The sequence below is a fragment of the Opisthocomus hoazin genome, chromosome 2 (assembly GCF_030867145.1).
Source record: "Opisthocomus hoazin isolate bOpiHoa1 chromosome 2, bOpiHoa1.hap1, whole genome shotgun sequence".
In the NCBI taxonomy this organism is placed as follows: Eukaryota; Metazoa; Chordata; class Aves; order Opisthocomiformes; family Opisthocomidae; genus Opisthocomus; species Opisthocomus hoazin.
The window spans coordinates 107,024,737-107,039,573 of record NC_134415.1 but is presented as its reverse complement, the minus strand read 5'-3'; the positions used below and the strand labels follow the sequence as shown (position 1 = coordinate 107,039,573).

General features: G+C 34.7%; 1 protein-coding gene across 1 annotated transcript in view; it reads right to left on the bottom strand.

Moving 5' to 3' along the window:
* Positions 1–14,837, bottom strand: part of CSMD1 (CUB and Sushi multiple domains 1) — a 1,295,699-nt gene that overhangs the window by 189,061 nt on the left and 1,091,801 nt on the right. The window contains exons 37-38 of the mRNA XM_075445037.1: positions 14,053–14,157; positions 2,586–2,704 (exon numbers count right to left, since the gene is read on the bottom strand). Of these exons, the coding sequence (XP_075301152.1) occupies positions 2,586–2,704; positions 14,053–14,157 (224 nt within the window). The remainder of the gene's footprint in view (positions 1–2,585; positions 2,705–14,052; positions 14,158–14,837) is intronic.

Sequence of the window (14,837 nt, the reverse complement as noted above, 5' to 3'; positions counted from 1 at the left end):
GATACCAATGTTAACCTTTTGATATCCTAATCGGTGAAGAAAGATGATGCTTTTAGAGTGAGGTACCTGTCCTTACACAAAAATCTTAGTAAGAATCGGCCTTGGAGTTGTGTGGCTGTTTAGGTCTAGTGTCACAATGAGAGCCTGAACAGCCAACTCAGATTAGATAGCTGGCTTTTAGATGGAGTAAATTGGATGAGACGTTATTCCATCTCCAGAGGAAACAGTTAGTACAAGGTAGGTTTTTCACTTCTGTCTATCAGATCACTGCTACAGGCTTACCCAACAACCAGATATTTGTCTATATATATTTCAGCCTCAGCAACTTAGAACCAGTGGCCTGGATCATAGCAATGAGGTGCTAAGCACCTATTGGCAATTACATGAACAGCAATCATATGACAGCCTAGCAGCATCACTACCAGATCCTGATCCTTTCACCATAGGGTGGAACTGAATAAAAATAGAGTTCCACACAGATCTTCTACAAGTATTCAAAACAGAAGTCTTTCTTAAAGAAGCAAAAAAGAGACTAGTAAGATACTACTTTGATTTAATCCAAGAACTTTTAAAATATGATTTTATTTATTGTTATGTAACCAAGTTTATTATAGGCTGACTTCCAGATAGATTCTGCATTGAAATAGAATGTCCTGAGTCTAGGCATTCATAATAATAAATTTAGCTCAATGTATATGAGAAATGACTGTAAGAACATATAAGCTACAGCTATACTAGCAGAAGTGCTTGGGCTTGTTTTCTAGCCTGGAGGCCACATGCACATTCTTTGGTATATCTACCTCCTTAACTTTTCTCCCAAATCCATCTTCAAAACTGTGTTATGATGCAAGCTGTCTATCAGGAATAGTCTCTGGCTAATGCTAATTACTGAACAGTGATACTTCACCTAAGCCAAAACCTTGCCAGCACCCTATCCTAACAAATTAATAGCACTGAAGATCAAACTTCAGTTCCCATACCTTTGTCTTGGCTACAGCAATACAGAGGTATCTGTAGAGTATGGCATTTTATCGTATACTTAGTTTAATGCTACTTTGAAATATCAGGTTAATGGTTCATTAGCAGTCTTCAGGTGGAAGTCAGAATCTATTTGGAAGTCAAGCTTCAATGACAGCCATTTATTTTGAAGGGACATATAATAAAAATATGTTATCAAATCTTCTATGTCTCTCATTTTCTTAATGACATTACTGCTACCTACATAGGGTACTGTAATGGAAAGATGAAATAGGGAAAAAAGTTAACAAAGACCAAAAGTTAAAGGTTTTAAACCAGTAGATATTTAAAAAATAACATTAAGTTTTCCTTTGCTAGAAAGAGAAAATCTTCAGTACTTTACATACGAAGCATCAGCTGGCTTGTAAGCAATCCATGAACCATTAAATGAGCAGTGAGCACTCAAGATATGTAGCATAGTCTTTATTGTGCACAATCTAATTAGTAGGATACATATATGACAATGTTTTCTGCTATGGGTGTGGGATGCTTCTGACACAGGCTCTATTAAGTCATGCTATAAATGTAAAGAGCATGGATTAGGTTAAAGACTTGACCCTATATTTGTAATACATGACTGAGAAGGTAAGCATATTGCTGATTACCTAGCGAGACTTTTCAAGTGCAGGTGTTCCCATAGACAGCCAGAGCTAAGAAATACAGTCTGAAGCCTGTCTGAATTTTAGGAGAATAGTAAGGAATACTGAGACCAAAGAATAAGCCTGTATATGCTGAGGGAGCACTGAATTGGCAAACATCAGGTGTGGAGCCATGACTTCATCCTTCTCTGGAGCAGAAGTGGTGACACTTTGCTTTCTCTGATACAGTGGCATGTTTTTACATTGTCTTGAGCAGGACCTATTGCCACCCAAAAGTTTCTGAAGTTAGATGTTTTCAATGCATCACACGGGTGGTGGAATATATGTGAACGAATTAGAGGAACTAATGAGGAACGAAAAAACTTTTCAGTCAGATTTATACAGTGCTGTGACATTTACAAACAGGAGCTCAATAACATGTCTATCATGGGAAAATAAACAAGTGTGTGAACTGTGAACTTTCCCAAACTGTGAACTAAGTTGTAACATATCCTTCCTTGAAGGATTTTTAAGAGTAGATTTAGTATGAATAAAACTCACTTTAGAAACTAAATTCTACAATTTCTGAGCAGAACAGGAAACCCCATCATGTGTTTCTATCACTGTGGTTAAAATTTCACCTAGAGGAACCACTTCCAAAAATGGAAAAACACTGTATAGTTTCAATAAGAACAGTACTAAAATGTTTCTCTAGAGAAAACATTTTAACTATATTATTTCCTTGTCCATTTTGGTGGTTTTTAATCCTCAGTGGCATGTTAATCTAAGACAAGATTTGCCAGCCCAGATTTACTGAGGGCCAGACACGCTACACATTCATAGCTTTATAATGTGGAAGTACTCACATAGGCTCTACTTAAATCACCTCTATGGACACACTACAGACTCTTCCTTAAAATAGGTGGGCCTATTGCCATTTTGTTGCAATTATTCCACAATGTATAATCAGAAGAAAAAAGAAAGAAATACCTGTAACGTATATCCTGGCTCACACTGAAATGACAAAACATCATTCACCATATATCTATCTCCTGATTTGATCCCATTGCTAGGTATTACTGGTTCTGGACAGGCAGCAAGACCCACAGCTGAGGAAAGTAAACACAAAGTTTGAAAACACATAGATATGTGGACAACAGATCTTCATTGACATTCTCTGCTCCAATGAATTCCTTGCACAGCACTGCTTTTTTTAAGAGAACATTAAATAAAAACTTATTTCAACATTAAACCGAAATTTTGTTTAAAACACAGAGGTTTTCAGAACTGCCCTGCAGAATACAAATGATGTGACTGAAACACAAAGATTATATACTGTGTCTGTACCAATTACTATGTCATGCTGCTATCACATACTATGCCATTTTATTGTCTTCAAACAGTATGGTAATTCTAGCACATTAAACAGCCTTTTTTTTTTTCTCTTTTCTTATCCTTGTGAAGGAAATGGAGCGAGAAAGAGGGAACACACTTCATGCGTATTCTTTCAAGAATAGATGAGCAGAACTACTGAGGTTAGGTGGTAGAGCCTTTTGGAATAGCAGCTAAAGGCCAAGGTTGTTCCTTATGTTTAGACAACTTCACTGACTATAAGGAAGTTTGGATATCTGAAATATAGTACTCAAAATTAATTCTTTGAATAGGTGTCACAGAACAGTCTGTTCTTAACTATTTTAAGCCAGATGTTAGCAAACAGATTAGTTTTACAAAGACTCTCCATGATTAGTAATTTTTCAAATGTGTTCACCTAAATTTGGCAACCTGAAGTACTAGCTTCTGTTTTTGTCAGATGCATATCACTTTAATTTCCTTGTGTGCTTATCTGAGGAGTTTGTTACTCAGTACAACTGAAAATTAAATATCACCTCTGCTATCTAAGCTAAAATCCCCCAAATGAACAAGACAGTTGAGAAACTGCTGATTAGTTTCAATAATTCTGTACGTTTAAATTCTTTGCAAGCAGAAGGACCAGCTGTTTATGGTCTGACAACAGAATCTTGTTCCACTTCTAAAATTAAAACTTTCTTTGTATAATCTTAATCATGAAGTCACTTATTAGAGAAAATTACTACTGAAACATAAATATATAACTGATACATTTTATTAAAATATTATGTGTAGAAGCCAGGACAGAATGGACATTATTTTCACAATGTGTGAGAACAGATCTTTAGAATTTATTAGCACAAAATTCTGTAAAAATCAGATTAAAATACTACTTTCCTGAATGTGATACTGTGTGTCCTTCAGTTCACTTATATGAAAAAATAACTGACTAAATGCTACAACTCTCACTGTCTTCTTCAGAAATCTAACCCCTTTGGTGACAGTAAGTGCAACTTGTCAGTGTTTAGTACAGAAATTATATGATATTTGGGTTTACTCTGATATCTAACATTTTGGAGTCTGTTGTTCCAGATGGTTCATCATGAAACAATATCTGATATTATTCACTAAGACTCTAGTCTTTCTACTGAAATATGATTTTCTTTCAGATAATACTGTTTACACATTTTTATACAGACAGGTTTTCAACTTTATACCCTAGACCTGTATGTATCTACTCTTCAACACTCAGATATAAATGCCTTACAAATGTTAAATACACACATAAGAATTTTGTGTTTCCCACCTCAGCAACTTCCAGTCAGATCTTGCAACTCACGGTTTAATTGAAGTAAATATATTTTTCCTAATGAAGCACACAGAAATTTGAAGCACCTTTTATACTTTCACCTGAAATTGTGATTGCTGAGCCGTTTCTTTTCTTTCCTGTAAATATGTTCCAAAATCTTGTACATTCTTTCTGTGTACTGTGTCCTTGAGTCTGAACACATTTCACTTTTTTCAGGAATAAACAGTGATAATGGCAAGCCATTCTAATGCTGAGTTACAGCTACCAAGGTATGAAACGCAGTCTTCATAAAAACTGATGCAAGACATTAAAGTAAATATTTTCTAATTAGCACATAAAGAATTCTTTAATAGGTGCAAGCTACAGGATGTCCCTGAAGTAGTTGCTAATTTATACATTCCTATGTATAGGAATACCTATACATAGGAATACCTAAACATACTTTAAAGATTTTCAGCAGCTTCTACCACAGAACTTACAAATTTTGGTGTTCTACCAATATCATCAACTTTCACATGATGTTATGGCGACTTCATGTGACCACTAGAGACTTCACGTGTGGTCATTATGCGGAACTGTAATGTTCCAAATGGGCATAAGGAAATCATCATAACTTCAAAGGTTTTGGTTTTATTGCAGTTTCCTGTTATGATTCTTTTGTCCTATTATGATTCTTTTGGTCAACCACTCTGTATTCTGCAACACCATAAATGTATCAATGTCTGAAAAATTTGAGTATAGATACTAAATAGTTGTGATCTGCATCTATACAAACTGTTTGCTCCAGCATTGTGAAGGATAACACCTTATCTCAATAATTGAAATATAGACTATTTTGTTCTTGTAGACTATTGTTTACTAATCTGAGGATCCAGTGTTGAGACACAGCTTAAGCGAACCAAGACTTCTTTCTGCATTTCCTTACACTTCTCACTCTTGAATAGAAAATAAAATTCAAAAGTATCTGCTCCAAACTGACGAGTATTAAATAAACAAACATCTAACAAAGATATTGTGACTCAATTGCTTATAGATAGCAATGCACTTGCTGCATTTTGTGAATATGTGAGGTTCACTTCCTGTCTTCAAGAAATTTGTTTTTTTGGTTGAACTCAGCACTGTTTTGTGCTGAGAGTTGCAGGCCTGCAGTCTTATATCTGTATGAATAAAGTCACTTTGTAGATTTTTGAGTCACAGACAATTTCATAATAGTGACTGCATAGCAATAATAATGTGCTTGTAATATAGCTCTATCATTAGTTAAATAGCATACAGAATTTACATAGACTACGGTCAAAAGAAAATCTTCAAAGTAATTCTCTATGCAACTGTTAGATATAGTATTACAGTACATATTTTATCTTTAACAGATTCTAATAACCTGCTAAAAACTTTTTCTTTCTGCTAGCTGCTTATACTTTGTATAATACTTTGCACATACTACTTCTTCGGTCTGATAATACAACTTAGAATATTCTGTAAGAATATCACAAAACACCATGCAAAACCCACTTGTAATTGAGTTTATTTGATATATCTCACATTAAAAAGCAATATTACCTCTGCAAAAGCAAAGAGAAAGTTGGAAACAGAGTCATATATTATTGTGAATCCTAACCCTCATCATTCTTAATCATTACATAATATTAGCTTAGTTTAGTTAGAACTGGGCCAAATGTCTAAAGAATGCTTGAGAGAAAGCAAACAAATTCTGATATTTGGGACAAACTAGAGAACTTAAATATTCAGAGAGTCTGAAATACATTAAAATAGATTGTACTTGAACAGTCAGTAATAAAGGGAAAACATGTTAAATGTCAAGTCCAAGCAATCAAAAAAAGACAAGGATTGCTTAGTGCATGCTCTTCAGAGTTCAGCTTCTCCTATACAGTACAAGAGAGAACACATCAATGTCAGGAATGATAACCCTCTCCCTGACCTTCTTCCACTTACTGCCTGCTAAATACTTTCTTGGCTCCACTGTAGCAGAAGACAAATATGCCTCACTTCCATAATTATATACGTCTACGATTACCTCAAATTCTGTCCAAACATCACTGCCATTGCTGGCAGAAAGAAAACCCTTGCTGGCATATCTGACAATGTGAATACCCATTAGTGTCCATTTCAGAAAGCTGCAAAATGAACAACACAAGAATTTCTTGACAGTTTGGCCAAAGGTCATCAGGCTCTTTTTTGAATTCCTCCCTCCCGCCACTATGTGGCTAACTGAAACATATTGTTCTTTATTATATTACAAACATCAAGCTGGAGTGAATTGTTCTTTCTATTTTGTTGATCATACATATCAAAACCCAAGCGTCCCTTCCAAAACTGCACACTTCAGACACCAGCCTAGAAAACGTGTTTATCTCACAGAATTCCTGTAAGAAGAGTCAGATTCATGTCAAAAGCTAGTAAGTTGTACAGATATACTGACAGGATCAGGTCCTGCTAAATTTATGATTCATACCTGCTTTAATACTGGGAAAAAGAAAGGATTGCTGCACTGAAGAGCCACATTAAAGATCAAATTGCATGACAGATCTTAATCTGGACCTACAAAATCCAATATGCTGCTTAGACGAACACATTTTTTTCTCTGCTAGTCTGATTTTTATCTTTGAATTTATTAGATTTTTATGATAGAGAAGTACTACAAAAGCTAGGCATTGTTTTCATTAGTCCCCTTAACAGTTAATCCATTATTTTAGCTCCTGAGAAAATTTCATGCTTGGAAACATGAAATAGAGAACCTTCAGAAAAGGAGATAGTAATTAAAAGTAAACTTATGTTCTCACATATATTATATTATCTTGGTATCGCTGTAAAACAAAAGCTTAGAAAAAGAATGATGCTGAACAGTGCTACATACTAATTCAAGGTAATAAGGCTAGATGACACCATTAAAATATTGATTGCATAAACCAGCATTTTTATGGAAACATTTTAATTCTAATCCCTACATTGGGATATATTCACACATATACATAGACATCTGTGGCCTAAACCTACATGTCTGTATTCATCATATACTCAGTTCTTACTAAAACAAACCTGACTTCAACTGAGAGGTCCAAGCAGCATGCTGTATGAGCAAACACTCATTATTTCTAGACTTTTTTTATCTGTTTGTACATTAAAGAAAATATTGGAACTACTACTGAATTAATAAATGAGATTTTAAGACCAAGCTTGAAACATCTGTGCCCACAAATGCAATTGAATTAAACAGGCACATTTCTAAACCATAACGTTTGGATAGTAGTCTCCTTTGTCCATTAAGATTAAAACAAATTTAATCAAACAGCAGAAATATTTATTCTTCCTACCGTTGTACATATTAGAAATGCAACAAAGGACTTTTTGATTGGACTTGCTGGCAGCTGTGAAAATAATTGTTACTTATTCCACCACAGTTTGGGGGAAAAAAATCCCTCATGCATATGAAGGATTAAAGTGATTAATTCCTGTCCTTTCTACAGTTATCTGCTGCACATTTTTACTGTTTTCTTTCTCACCATAGGCTACTGCAACTAGTTTAACACCTACAACCCTTCCGATATAACAAGAAGCAACGTTACACAGTGGTTCTCAACAATACTTACAATTATGTTATGACCAGAATGAAATTTTTCTAAGGCATTGAGCAATTATTTCTTTTAATTTGAGTGAGTTCATGTATCTGACTTAAAAAAAATCCAAAACAAAACCAAAAAAAGCCCTAAAGAAATGAAGGAAAAAATGCATCTCAGTAATCAATTTGACCGTAGCATACAAATTGAGTATGACCACTCAACTTGGACAACCAACTCATGCCTGCATTCTTGATGCCTAACACAAAAACTTCTGAAAGTAAATGAAAAAATTGTATTGTTCACCAGAAGACTTGTTTGGTTTTGAAGGCTGCAAGTGGAACAGGTGCACTGCCTAGGTTAGACATGAACTTCTAGGAGCAAACTACCCAGATCCTTCCCATGAAAATAAAGACATACATAGAAAGAACCCAAAAATGGAAAGGGCAAGAGAAAGATACATTGCTAAAAGGAAGACAAAGTTTCAGTAAATAAAACAACACTTATTGAATTATTTATATTGTCCTGAAACATTTAGGATTAGAATAAGCTATCATCAGTTGCTGAAGCTTTTATGAAGCGTTTACAAAGTTCTATAAAGTTACTTTAAAATACCAATATACAGTGTGGAATATAAGGTATGTGATTCAAATGATAGAAAACTAAACATTTTACTGAAATAAAGCTGTCTTCCCTAACATACTGATCTAAAACCAGGCACGCTTATAACACACTGGTTAAAAAGTCTTTTTAACTGCTCTCACCATTTCTTCTGAAATACTAAGGTGATGTACTGTTTCTGTTCTAGATAAATAAATTGTATTCTGGATAAATAATTTAGTAGTGACTTGAGCACACTATCCTCTGTTGCTCCTTGGAATTTCTTCTGGGATGAAGGGGGTGTTCCTAAGTGATCCTCATTCCCTAATTTCATTATGAAGACTTTTTTCATATAATGACATCAGGGGTCTGCAGGATTCTGGAATGGCTACTTTAGTGCAGTTTTACCTACTATTCCAATTTGAAATGTGTGCAGAAAATAAGGCTAAATGAGCTATCAGGTCCACTTTGTTTCTTCTACCCCTGTTGTAGCCTGCTGGACTGGTTTTGGCTGGGATAGAGTTAATTTTCTTCATTGTAGCTGGTATGGGACTATGTTTTGGATTCGTGCTGAAAAGGATGTTTTCGTTATTGCTGAGCAGTGCTTACATACTGTCAAGGCCTTTCCTGCTTCTCACCCCAACCCACCAGCAAGTAGGCAGGGGGTGCACAAGAAGTTGTGCGGGGACACAGCCGGGACAGCTGACCCCAACTGACCAAAGGGATATTCTATACCATATGACATCATGCTCAGTATATAAAGCTGGGGGAAGGAGGAAGGGGTGGGACATCTGGAGTGATGATGTTTGTCTTCCCAAGTAAGAACTATATGCGATGGAGCCCTGCTTTCCTGGAGATGGCTGAACACCTACCTGCCGATGGGAAGCAGTGAATGAATTTCTTATTTTGCTTTGCTTGCATGCACAGCTTCTGCTTTACCTATTAAACCGTCTTTATCTCAACCCACGAGTTTTCTCACTTTCAGCTTTCTAATTCTCTTCCCGTTCCTGCTTGGGGGAAGTGAGTAAGTGGCTGCTTGATGTTTAGTCGCCAGCCTGCACCTGCTGATGCAAGGTCTGAAGTTATTTGGATTTGATGTGATCAGCAGCCTCTTTTTGCAAATTGACTTTTTTTTGTAATATCTGTGGCTGGAAAGCTAGTTGTCTTCAATGTAATTCCTAAAGGACTTCTCACTAGATAAGAAATCATATTAAAGTGTAAGGCCACCCCTCCACTCTTCTACAACTAACATTGTCTTATCTATTGGGCGCTTGCATAGGAAGGGTTTTAGTGATTTTAGTTCTAATTATTTACAGCTCTTATTAATCAAGAAACAGTGAACACACAGCAACTTTAATTGCACTTCTTGTAATATTCTCTATTCATCCTCAAAAGATTTTAAACAAAGCTCATTTACTTAAATAATTTTATTGAAATGCTTTAGAAATAAGTACTAAGCCTGGTTCCCAAACTAAAAGAAAGAAAAAAAAAAGATAAAATGCAATGTGAAATGTGAAAGAGGATTTGCAAAATTTTGGCCTCATGAAAAGCACTACAACTTTCTCAGTTTCAAAGACAGATACCTTTTTCTTTTTCCAAAATACTTATATCTAAAATCACATTAAAAGATCTTGTGTCCTCTGATGCATACATATAATTTCAATTAATGCTAATTGGGAACTATGTACATGTAGCAAAAGAAAAGAACTCTAAGACTGTATACCATGAGGTATGTAGGTAGCTATGAAGTTTGGCATTTTGATTTATTGTTCCAGAAAATAAAATTAAATAATGATCTCTGGATTTCCCTGAAATACAATGAAAAATCAGAACCACTGTGAATTTTTATTGTTAGTTTTGACTGACAGCAATTGATTGCTCAGGAAAACAACTTAATAAACAAAGCCATTCCCATTCCACGAAAAAGCAGGAACTATATAAAAGTGCATTTGGATTCATAAAAGCATGACTCAAGCACTAAAATAAGCCTAACTACAGATTAAATACTTCCAATAAAACCATTATTAAATTCTAATCAGGGTCACAGAAGACCCACCAAATTTCTAAAACATAATACTTTAAAGAAGAACAAAATGACCTAGTTGAAAATTAAACAAAAAGCAGGCCCACCAATTTTAGTTCTGTGAGGATTAGCTAAATTTTTTTTCTTGGAGTCTTTCTTCTCTATGAATCTTCTTTCTATCCATAGGTAAAACACCATAAATAACTCATCTTCTGCCTCTACGCTGCTGAAGTGCTACGCTATTATGGATTAATTCTGTTTTGCTTGCATGATTGTATTATTGTCATTTACTATTATATCTTTTTCTTTTCTTTTACAAAACTAAGGGACAGTTTTTCAGTTTATATAAACTGGCATAATTATGTCAGTTTTTTAAATTAATCTATACTGATATTAGCTCTTCTTACCAACAATATTTCTCAACAATTTCATGCTCTCTCTTTCTTTCTCTAATCTAATGTCTCCCCTCATCTTGCTTTCTGATCAGGAAATGAAAGGGATGTTACATAAATCCTTCTGGAAATCTGTCATTCACCTTTGAAAAACTATTCTTTTCCGTACGTCGCTGAATTTCCTTTTATTGTGACTACGTAAAATAGAAGTGCTACAGTAAAGAGCAGAATCAATGAATGGGGAAGAAGGCCTTTCTTACTGCAGGGTCCAAAATCCTTTCTTTTTTTCTGTCCTCAATGAAGACAAACTTGAAAGAAGACAGAGTGGATTCTTGCAAAGCAGCTACCAACAACTTGCAAAAAAATAAGAGAGGAGGTGTTTGTTACCTGGTATGACCTGAACCCACATTGCTACTATTCAGAGGAATATCTTTATCACATAGGTATACAGAGAATTTCCGCAAAGGAGAAAAACTTCTAAGCTGTCTTCTGTAATTCCATTACATAAACTTTTTAAAAAAACATGTTTGAACAAGAACCAAGAACCATGTACCCACTTAAGTATCATGGCCAATTGACTACATCCTACATACAGCCAAGTCCAGTTCTATCCTCTAAATGAACACATTAAACTTAGATCTCTGGCCTCACAACAGTGGTGTATTCTTTATACTTCTGGTCTTAGTGCTCTACTACTTTCCAGAAAAATGTTTAAATATAAGGTGAACTTGAATAATTGACCATTTGTCCTGGTAATTAAAATGCTGACACAAATCCTGCTACAGCTGCTCAGCTAGTCTTCTTAAGCAGAACAGCCTTAAAAGTAGATATCGAGGATCCCCACTACGACTACTCACACATGCAAATTTCTGCAAGAAAGCGAAAGAATTGAGGCATCTTATAGTATAGCTGAATGTTACATCTGCAAAGCATTTTATTCAGAAAGTCTATGAATCTAGCCCCCTTTTTATTTGTTTTTATTAAAAAATACCTGACGTTCTAACATAGCATTTCATGTTGAATGTTTTTCCCAGACATGAAACATTTTATGCTTGCTTTAGTACGACAACCCCTAAACAAAAGCACACTTTCATTCCAAATTTTAGTCTGGCTTCTGAATCAATGGTATTTTTTTTTTCCGATGGTGCTTCCAACAGTAGGTGACCGAATGATCACAGGCATCAGAATACATAATCAAACACTAGCAATATCTGCATCTTGTTACACAGAAAAGTGTTTCCTTCTCATCTTCTTTCTTGATCTAAAAAGGTGACTGCTCAATATAAAACAGTCAATTCTTGCTGTGGAGCTTTCCTCAGTTTCTGTATTCAGAGACACGCTCAGATGTACTATATTCCTGGTAGCCCTGCAGAGACCATGTATCCACATACGAAATAAAATTACTCTTTCCTGGCAGACCTTCCACAGAACAGTTAACTAAGCTCTGAATGCTCAGTGTTGCTACCTTGACCTGTACTGAGTTGCACTTCTGAAAAACCCTGGCATTGAAATACTGGAACCACTGAAGTCAACAGGTGCTTTAACAGAGCACAGTTGTGGGACTGGCAATTAGGAGACAAACAAAAGCATAAATCCAGGAAACCTTGCATGCTGCCAAAAACTTTTGACTTCTTAATCAAACACATTTCTTTCAGGACTCACAGGGATAATAGAACTGATACAGTAAAAGACAAAAATTGAACTTCATAATGTTCATTGTACAGCAACTCCTTCGAATAAATTAATACTTCTTTACAGTTCATATGAAATTATGCTATCACTGCAGCTTAAGAGGAAAGGCTTGAGGAGAAAAACAGGATGACCAATTGGGGAGGAGGGGTCCTCAGACTTAAAAAAGGAGAGCTTTGTCAAAATAGTAGATACTAAGAAAAATTCATGCAGAAGTAATAGCCACATTCTCATTCTGCATCACCATTAGAATTGTAATATTTAAAAAACCAACAGCATACTTAAATATGAATGCTTGAAAAACTGGAAACTAAATGAAAACATAAGACTATCTTGTGAATTATATCTACTTTAAAATATTTGTTATGAGCTGAAAAACCGGTCTTTTGAAAATCTGTACATATTTAGATTTTACATACTTCAATCTCAGTCCTAAATAGAGTTCATTAAAGATCATCCATGTATTTATTTAATTATGTGTACTTCTTAAAAAGATGAATAACACTATTAACATTTTTAGACATTAATATCGGAAGGCATGTGATACAAAACTGAATTCCACTTTCAAGAAAATTCTTGAATGCACTTTGTTAGAAAATAGAGCACATTCACATTACAAAATTAAAGCGGATTTACTTTGAGACCTTCATCAAAGCATTCAGACTGTTAACTCATAATCACATTATTTTTTAAAATACTAGAATATTCTTAGCAATAACTAGTTCCAAATAAAAGCAATATTATGCAAGCACATGTGATAAATTTACTATATTCTACAGTATTTAAATTTTTTGAGAGGTAATAATACACCCACTCATGTTTGAATTAAATATGATTATATGATATGATCCACGGTGTTTATAACACCAAGCCTTGTATTTTAGACCCAAGCTGCCCATAAAACATATAGAGTTGATATATTGCAGAATTTGCCATTGACCTCCTTAGGTTATTCTGCTCACACCAACAGTGATTTACCAAGATAACTGTAGTGTTTTCTTGTAGCTCTGGGATTATAATGTTTTTTTTGGAATTACAGCAATAAGTTGAAGGAAAAGAATTTGCACGAAAGGAAAAAAAAACAAGTAATAAACATATACATGCATAAATAGGGAAAAAATGTATTATCTGTTCTGGTTTTATCTATTCCAAGCACTGAAAATAACTCTTACTTTTTTTGCCACCTAAGTTTCAGAATTAAGCTGAAATAAGTTGAAAAAAAATCCCATAGCATAATTAAACCGCACATTTTTAAAATGTTGTTCTTAATAGCCATGTTGATTTGTTATATGATGTTAACTTGTGAAAGCTGGTTTTCAGCAATATCAAACATCACTTAATTTAAAATTTCAGTTTAATAAATATCACTTATATCACGTACATACCAAGTAGATTTTGATAGTGAGGGGAAGTTAAAAAATAAACCCAAAACCCAAAAGAATAAAAAGAATATAAACACTCTCTTTCCCTTTCCATATGCATGCTTATTTTTGAGAAAGTTTCAAACAGCAAGCAGTCTTACTTTTGTATTCCAGGTGAAAACCCGCTGCTGCCACACTAATGTCAGAGTGAAAATGCAGGTAAAGTTGATTGGAGGTGCTATTCAACAATGCTGGCACAGTTGTACCTGGAAAAGTAAAGTTATGCAATGAACTGCAACATGCTGATATACGAGTTTTATATTGAAAAGACAAAACCAAGACTGAATCACACAGGCTCGTTTTGTTCTTATTACAAGCATGGAAATCTCAAACATTCTATGTTCTGCCTTATTTTCTTCTAAAGCTGCAAGAAAATTTTGATTACAATTGATACTAAGAGGCTACATAAGTACAATCAAACAAGATCCCATCATGTTCAGATGAAACTTTATTGACTTGGATAGAAAAAAAAAGAGTAAACAAAAAAAAATCACACACGAATTTGATTATGAGATCAAGCTCAATTGCCATTTGACTATTTTCCCCCATATGTATAAAAAATCTGCAGTACAGAACAGTCCAGACTTTTTCTGTGTGTCCACTCCACACCTTCTTCCCATAAAAACATTTCAACCATTTATGCAAGTTCTGAGGGTATAACAGGCAATGAATATGTAGGTTTAATACATTAAAAAAAGACATATTAGCTTTATGTAATTCAAATAAGTGTAATAACATTACTTGCCACTAACTTCAGTGTGCACAACATAACAAGCTTATCACTAAACGTGGACACATTCTTTGCCACTAGTCTTGCTAAGTCTGACACAACATTTTCTTTGTTACCATGACTACTATGTAACTTACGTTCTAGAGTCTAAAGCTG